Raw genomic sequence first — 8,558 nt, 5'->3', positions numbered from 1 at the left:
GTGAGCTTGAACCACTGACCTTGCAGTACAAATGATTTTGCAGTCTGACACATTAGCCCACAGTGTCACAACTCTGACCCATAATGACCCTGAATAGGGTTTCCAAGGAGCAGCTGGTGAGCTTGAACCACTGACCTTGCAGTACAAATGATTTTGCAGTCTGACACATTAGCCCACAGTGTCACAACTCTGACCCATAATGAACCCGAATAGGGTTTCCAAGGAGCAGCTGGTGAGCTTGAACCACTGACCTTGCAGTACAAATGATTTTGCAGTCTGACACATTAACCCACAGCACTGCACCAGGAGTCTGTCTGTCTGTCTGTCTGTCTGTCTGTCTGTCTATCTATCTATCTATCTATCTATTCCATTAAATTAAAATCTCTAACGTTCTTATTTCAAAGGTGAGTCTTATGAGTAGCCAGGATTGAGACTATTTGAATGAGGTGGACTTAGGTCACCACCAACTGGAGTGTTCATGGTAACTTACACAGAGGTGACTCCAAATAGCAGCCTGGAACACAAACCAAAAACCAAGCTACTGCCATTGAGTGTATTCCTACTCATCACAACCCTACAGGACAGACTAGAACAGCCCCAAAGAGTTTCCAAGACTGTCACCTTTATGGAAACAGACTATTTTATCTTTCCCCCATAGAGCAGCTGATGGGTTTGAACTGACAACCTTTTCCATAAGCAGCCCAACGCTTAATCTATGACACCACCAGGGTTCCTTGCCTGGAACTCAAGATGTTCTAGATTCTCTGCCTAGTGGGAGGGGCCTCTCTGGAGCAGCCCCTGCAGTTTGGCATTGTGGGGGTGCCCTTTGAGTCTGGGTCCTCTAGAGAAAGCTGAGCAGGGCTTTGGGGAGTAGAGGGCAGGAACACCTTGTCCCAGGTCACTATGCCAAGGAAGGAACCCTTCCAGCTGAGACTGGTTCCATGCGCGAATCCCATGGTACAAACTGAAGCAGGTGTCCTAGATACAGGCTTGGTTTGAAGCACAGGGATACTCAGCTGTTTTCTACACGCTGTCTCTGTCCAGCTAAATAAATTTATATGAAATCTAGCACTGAGAACTAGGGTCAGGGTTTATAAAACTCCAGAAGTATCCCTTCCGGTTCCATGTATAACAACACTGTCATCTACGAGGTACTCAGAAGATGTTCATTGAATCAATTGGCACCTCTAACTCAGGCGACTAGGTAGGTAACCTTGTAAGCACCACTCAACATTCCAGTTTCTGTTCAAAATTAAGGATGGAGAAAAATAACTGAGGAGAGAGACTCAAGGATGAGGGCAGCTTAGAAACAGTTTCTGCCGGGTTGTCACTACCCAGAGTCCTTTGCAGCTAGCTGGAAACCCCATGTGCTGGACCAAAGAAACAGGCAGATTTCAGGACTGGGGATTTGGGCAGGGCCGTGTGCTGAATACATAATAGTCACATGAGCTGGCTCGTCATTGCAGACAGTGACAAATACCTTTCGGACGGCCAACATTCAGATTCAGAGCCAGGACCAGAGGCTGCTGACACTTTTCCTGGACAAGGATAATCGGCGCACCTTCAAGGATGTGGTCAGGTGAGGCGGAGCCCCTGGGGCCCAACTCCTGCCATCTCCTGCTTCTGGCCCAAGACACCTACCAGAGGTAGAGCCTCTGGCCAAGCAGGTGATCTGGTAGGAATGGATGTGGGCCACTCCTCTGTAATTTGAGTCCAAGAAGAGGCAGATGAATGACTGGTACTGGGCAGACATTAAAAAGACATACAGTCAGCATGGCGCCCTCCAGACTCAATCCCCTCTGCCTCTCCAGCTCAGCTGGCCTTTGTGGCATTTGTGCCCCAGTTAATGTGGCCCTTACTGATTTCCCTTGGGCAGGAACTTTTGGTTAAGGGGGAGCATACAAAGGCATTTCCCCACTACAGGTATCAGGCCTCATCCCGATTCTCCCTCTTCCCTCTGTGAGGCCCCCTCCTCTATATCCCTACAATAAAGGGTCTACCTTTAAATTGTCATGGGCCGACTTGATCCCTCAGAGATTTGTCACCTGAGCTGGTCTTGCTCCTCCACTCACAGATTCGAGGTTGCTCCCTGCCCAGAGCCGTGTTCTGGGTCCCAGAAGTCCAAGGCACTGTGGCTCAGTTCACACCGACAGAAGGAGATGGGAACGACCAAAGCCAAGCCCAGGCCCCTCCTGATGCCCATCAACACGTTCTCCGGTATCGTCCAGTGATCTGCATGGGCAGCAGAGGCCCAAGAGGAAAGATACACTACCCGCTCACCAACAGCCAGAACAAGGCCCGCTCCCCTGGGCAGCTGCTGGACTGAGAGTGCCCGGTGCACAGGGAGTCTGGCCTTAGCGTGGTCTGTGGTGAGAAAGAGCCACACAGACCTGAGGTGTGTCCCGGTGAAGCTACAGCCACATGAGGGAACACCCACACAAGCCGACTTCTAGCACAAACATCTGTGCTTTCATATATTTTCAATTCCCTCTTCTCTCAAGGTCCACACCCATCCCTTAAATCAAGGTTAGAGCTGCTGGCGGGCACAGCCCAGGAGAAAATGGGAAGTAGATAAATGCAACTGCACTCCCCCAAGTCGCTTCCTTTCCCTCTCTTGGGTCACTGCCCATCCCACCCACACCCAGTTGTGAGGAAAATGTCAGGTTCAATAAACATACACTAAAACGTTTTACTGTTTCGTCAAATACCTAGAAATGTTGATATTTGGGGAAAAAAAACCCAAGGATGGGGGCTATTTCCTACAACTTAATGAACCCAGGTGAAGAGAATTTTGTGAAGTATTAACTGCGCTGATCTGGCTGCCTGCTCCCCTCATCTCCTCAGTCATGCCAACCCAGGACTAGTTCTCCCAAAGTAGAGATGGAGGTGTGGGGTAGATTCAGAGAAGTCAGAGATTGAAGATATCAAAATGCTTAGCTTTTGATTTTAAAAAAAAATCTGTGTTGTTGTTAAGTGCCATTGAGTTGGTTCTGACCTATAGCAACCCTGCATAGGGTTTCCTAGGAGCAGCTGGTGAACTTGAACCGCTGACCTTGCAGTTCAAACTGACCTTGCAGTCCAGCACATTAACCCATAGTGCCACATCCAATCAGGATGTTTTAATATTCTAGGGGTGGGATTCAGCTTCCAGCAGTTAAAAGTCCTTTGAATCAGTAGCAGGACACTGGTTGACTTTGGACTAAAGCCTACGGCATTATTCCAACAAGTTTAGACACTGGTATCTCTAGTTCACACAAGGAAGAAGAGCTTCTGAAATATTTTTAGCCGGTTCACATAACTCGAACACCAGTAAAGAACTATTTTCAATGTGCATTATGGTAGTTAATGAAGAAACTACCACTTCTGTTCATTTGAAACAACGGTTTTTGAAATATTTATATTGGCACTGGAATGTGTGTTTTTTAATTAAATGGTTTCCCCTGGGGAAGAAAGACCTGGTGATCCCTTTTTTAAAATCAGTCAATGAAAACACACTGTGGATCATAATGGTTTGATTCCATTGTGAACCGGGTGGCTCTGATTTGGGGACCAACTGGACAGACACTAACAATTGACCATCCTGTAGGTATAGATTACACGTATTCAATGCAAACATTTTGAAGCCTCCTCGTACAGTGGCAGAAGCTGTGCTATGCTACCCAGATCCCCTTCAGGAATGAAGGACGTTTCCTCCCAGCTGCTTGGAAGGCACTGGACAGCAGCCCTCAACTGTCAGCCCTCTTTGGGGATGAAGAATCCTCTCAGCTGAAGAAAACTCTTGTTAAGCAAGGTCATACCTCTTCCAGGGAAAGCTCACAAACAGTGTAACAATTCTAGGCCCCGGGGATAAAAATGCTGCCTTCTTGGAGTTTTGATTCGTTGATTCTGATGGAGACAGACAGTAACCCAGATAAATAAGTGAAATGTAAATCCGTAGTGTGAGAGTGATTAATGCTATAGAGAAAAATCAAGCAAGGTAGGAGAGAGTGTGTGTATGTATGAGGGAGAGAGATGTGTCATTTTCATTAATTAGTGTCCAGGAATGTCACTGAGGGTAGTAGGGTGGACCCTTTGGTGGTGGCTGTGCGCCGTGGAGTCGGTTCCAACTCATAGCGACCCTGTACGGGGGTTTCCAAGGCTGTAAATCTTTACAGGAGCAGAACGCCTGCCTCATCTGTCTCCCGCGGAACAGCTGGTAGTTTCGAACTGCTGACTTTGAGGTTCGCAGGTCGATTTGTAACCACTACGCTACCTGGTGTGGCGCTGTGGGTTAATGCGGCAGACTGCAAAACCATTTGAACTGCTAGGTCGGCAGTTCAAGTTCACCAGCTGCTCCTTGGAAACCCTCTACAGGGTTGCTATGGGTCGGAACCAACTCAACGGCACTTCACAACAACAACAACGCTACCAGAGCTCCTAGGGTGGGCCCTTTAGGAGCCATTAATTTCCTCCTCCCTCCACGCTTCCAGCAAGTCCATTGTTCTGAAATAGTTCAGGGATTTAGGCCAGGTTTCCGTGGGCTACGCGGGCAGCCAGGGTCCTTAAGGTCTAGCATGGAGCGCCCCCTGCAGGCCACAGGACGCCCGTCTCACACTCCTGCGCGCCTCAGGTGAAGAAGTGGCCCAGGCCCCAGGAAGGTAACCGGAAGCAGCAGGTGGCTGGCCCCACCCCCGCCCCGTGCCTCGGGGTGGGGCCACTTCCGGGCCTCAGGCGGGGACGTGGCGGGCAGCCATTGACCCGGTGACCGCGGCACCGCCAGAGGCCAGAGGCTCCCTCGAGCCTCCCTCCCGGGGTCATGGGGCCGCCGCCTTCCCAGGTCCCCTGAAAGTCCGCGTACGAGGGCGCCGCGCCCAGCTGCTCCCACCGTCTCGGCCCGGATGGCTCGGAGCGGGCAGTCATGAGCGACAATCCCCAATGGGACATCAGCAGAGCGCTGGGGGTGGCCAGGCTCTTTAACCTGGTGTGTGGGGTCCGGGATGCCTGTGTGACCCCGTTCCTGACTCTCTACCTGAGGCAGCTGGGCCTAACAGCGCCCTGGGTGGGCATCCTCATGGGCACCAAGCACCTGATCACAGCCTTCTGGGCCCCCTTCTGTGCCTTCCTGGCCAAGAGATACCAGAAAAGGAGAGTGCTTCTGATGGGCTCGCTGCTGGGCTCCATGGGAGCCAGCCTGCTGATGGTCCTGGTCCCGCCTTTGGACAAAGACCTGGTATACCGCTCATGTAACGGAAGCAGCAACGGCAGGACCACCACAGTTGTGCCACTGGGGGTCTCTCGGACTGTGGATATCACCACAGTACAAGAGTGGGCCTCAAGCCACCGAGCCAAGAGGATTGGAATCGAGGAAGCTTCTGGAAGCTTCAGAAAAGGGCTTGATGAAAGTGACCAAGAGCCTTTCAGTGATCTGCCCAGCTATTCAGTGGACTCTGTTGAGGAAATCAGGACAACACCTCAAGTTCTCCTCTATCACTTTGCTTCTTTGGAGGTGGTCAACACTTTACCCCATCTGCTTCCTGAGGGTACCACGCTGGGGCATCCAACCAACTTGTCGGTAGACAAGGAGAAAGCACAGAATCTTGACCTCTCCTTGCAAGGGCTACAGTGGACTTTCATCTTCTCCCTGGGGTTCGTGGTGTTCTGGGAGCTGCTGACAGCCCCTCTGGAGCAAGTGGCTGATGGCAGTCTTTATGAATACTTGGACTATGTGGATGCCACTGACTACTACCGAAGCCTGTGGGTCTGGAGGTTGCTGGGCATGTCAGCCGGTGTGTGTGGCATCACAGCATTGGTGGAGCAGCTGGATTGCTACATGATGACAAGTGGTCCCGGAGGTGTGGCATACTTCTATGGCTACTCTCTTGTCAGCATCGTGGCCACGCTAGTAAGCATCGCCTTTCCAGTCCCCATCTGCCGGTGGCGAGAGCCCAGCTACAAAACGGTCAAAGCATTGCCCCTCATAGGAGGTAATCCCCATCTCATCCTCCTGGCCTTCAGTGTGTTTTTGGTGGGAGCTGCCACCAGTACTGTGCAGAACTTTCTGTTCTGGAACATGAAAGACCATGGCAGCAGTGAGCTGGGCATGGGTTTTGCAGTTGCCCTCAGCTTGCTGGGGGAAATGCTGCTTCATCCATTCAAGGTTGTATTGCTTCGGAAACTGTCCAGGGTGGGCACTGTGGGACTGGGGCTGGGCTGCCTGGCTGTGCAGCTTCTCTACTACTCCTTCCTCTGGAACTGGTGGTCTGTCTTCCCTGTCCAGATCTTGAGTGCCCTCAGCAGCGGGGCTCTTTGGTGGGCAGTGGGGGCTTCGCTGGAGGACCTGGCCACTCCTGGAACAGAGAGGTCTCTGAGCTCCATGTTCCGAGGACACTTTTACAGGGGAGGGTCTAGCCTGGGCAGCTTTGTGGGGGGCTTCGTGGTGATGTACTCCAGCCTGGCTGTGCTCTACCAGGCCTGTTGCGTGGTCTTGTTGTTCTGGCTGGCTGCCTTCCTCACCATCCAGGCCAGGCTGCCCCAAGAGCGGAAAATCAACTACTCAAAGCTGCTGGCCATGGAGGTGAGTGACACCAGCGACTCTGAGGAGGGGACTGAGAGGGACTGGCTTGTGAAAGCTATGAAGGAAGAGCATTTGAACCGGCCCCGGTGAGGGACGGTCAACACTATGCTGGTCTGGGAAGGAGCCAAAGGATTGAGCAAAACTTAGTCAGCTGTGGTCAGAATCCTGCCTTGGATTTAAGAGGATCCTGGGCGGAGGGAAGGCACGTCTGTGCCAAAGGCCCAACGGGATCATCTAGCTGAATAATTTTCTTTACTTTTAGAGTAAAGGGAGATTTCACTTTTTGCTTTTTAATCTTTCCCAAATAATGGAAAATTTGCTAAAAAAACAAACCACACACAAAGAATCTCTTTGTATTATTCACTCTATTTTGATCTATATAGTTTATGAGAGCTTGAGTCGATTTGATGCTGGTGCTGTGGAATTCACCAACAACTGAAATTGGCAAATTGAATTGGCAGTACCAGGAAAGCCTCTGGGACCTACAGAAGTCATCCTGCGGAGAGGGCGGCTGGCTTGTACATTCCCATGGGTCATAAAGACATTAGTGTGATTCAATAAAAGGCACCGCTGTGGGCAGATGCAAATGGTAATGAAAACCAAACGTTTTTCTCTCTCTCTTTCCCCCAACAAATATCCAGGCACCCACACTCACAGCAACATATGTTTCCAACAAGAAAGAACTATGGGAAATAGTGGTAAAACAGCCCCCGCCCCCATGGGCCTCCTCTCTACTACCAGGCCATACAGAATCCTTAATCATGTTTGTTTCCAATTTTAATCATAGACTAATGCATGGTAACTGTCATTACAAGTTCCTTAAATGTAATATTTCTTAGGTTATATGAATAATAACAAAATTGTTTTGTAGAATCTTTCTAGATTGAATTACATTATTAATAACTGAGAGGAAACCCTTTTATTTTTCTCCTTTTCCTTTAATTACTACTTCATTCTCAAGAAAGTTCTTGATACAGGTTCACAATTACTACTTAACCCACTATCGTAGCTAAAACACCAGGAAATCTGATAAAATCAGTAACTATCAAAACACCTGTGTAGCTCTGCAGGTTAATGCACTGGACTGCAACGTCGGTTTGAACCGTAAGATCAATGGTTCAAACTCACGAGCTGCTCCTTGGAAACCCTACACAGGGTTGCTGAGTCAGAACTAACTCGAGGGCACATAACAACAACAACTAAACACCAGTAGCAACAGTGTGGGCTTGTAGCGTGTATAGACTAAAGCACGTGATTCCAAGTGTCACTGTAATTGGTTAATAATGAAAGCTCTAGCCAGAGCACATTGGTTGTGGTGGGGGAGTTGGTTTTGACTCAATAGTGATCTTGTATAGGGTTTTTGAGGCTGTAAATCTTTACGGGAGCAGAAAACTGCATCTTCCTCCCTTGGAGAGGCTGTTAGATTCAAACTGCTGACCTTGCAGTGAGCAGCTCAACTCGTGATCCACGTCGCTACCAGTCCTGGTGTGGTGCTGTTTGATAAGCACTTGACCATAAAGTCGGTTTGAATCAAACAGTTGGTTTGAACTAAAAGGTCGGCAGGTCAAATTCAGTAGCTGCCCTTCATAATCCTTATACAAGGTTGCTATGAGTCGGAAACGACTCAATGCCACTTAAAAACACCAAGACTCCTTAGAGAACACTGTTGATATTGTTAAATGCCATCGAGTTGGTTCCAACCCATAGGGATCCTGTATAGAATTTCCAAGGACTGGCTGGTGGGTCTGAACCCCCAACCTTGCAGTTCAGATTGACCTTGCAGTCCAGTGCATTCATTATCCTGCAGTACCACACCAGGTAAATTAGCATATCCTTTTAGCCTTGTAGGTATATTGATACTTATAAACTGGGCTTACAAAAATGTTTTTGTTTTTGTTATAACTAATTACAAGGATATCTTTATTTTAAATAATAAATTTCTGCTGAAATAACTCACCGAAATTTCAAAGCCAGTCATTTTGGTATTCCCCTCTAACATTGTCAC

The 8,558-nt window shown here is 49.1% G+C and overlaps 2 protein-coding genes across 2 annotated transcripts in view; both read left to right on the top strand.

The window, feature by feature from the left end:
- The window catches only part of PIK3R6 (phosphoinositide-3-kinase, regulatory subunit 6), a 60,753-nt gene extending 58,522 nt beyond the window's left edge, over positions 1-2,231 (top strand). The window contains exons 18-19 of the mRNA XM_006863505.1: positions 1,467-1,579; positions 2,075-2,231. Of these exons, the coding sequence (XP_006863567.1) occupies positions 1,467-1,579; positions 2,075-2,231 (270 nt within the window). The remainder of the gene's footprint in view (positions 1-1,466; positions 1,580-2,074) is intronic.
- Positions 2,232-4,897: 2,666 nt separating this feature from the next.
- MFSD6L (major facilitator superfamily domain containing 6-like) lies at positions 4,898-6,643 on the top strand. The gene has a single exon (XM_006863504.1). It carries the CDS (start codon positions 4,898-4,900, stop codon positions 6,641-6,643), a length of 1,746 nt encoding a protein of 581 aa, XP_006863566.1.
- The last annotated feature ends 1,915 nt before the right edge of the window (positions 6,644-8,558 follow it).

Source organism: Chrysochloris asiatica, unplaced genomic scaffold, assembly GCF_000296735.1.
Source record: "Chrysochloris asiatica unplaced genomic scaffold, ChrAsi1.0 scaffold00054, whole genome shotgun sequence".
NCBI classification, from domain to species: Eukaryota; Metazoa; Chordata; class Mammalia; order Afrosoricida; family Chrysochloridae; genus Chrysochloris; species Chrysochloris asiatica.
The sequence above is the reverse complement of the archived record's forward strand: the minus strand, read 5'-3'. Positions and strand labels throughout refer to the sequence as shown.

Bases quoted from the DNA above. Each gene is read 5' to 3' on its own strand.
- MFSD6L (XM_006863504.1), top strand. From the start codon at position 4,898: ATGAGCGACAATCCCCAATGGGACATCAGCAGAGCGCTGGGGGTGGCC.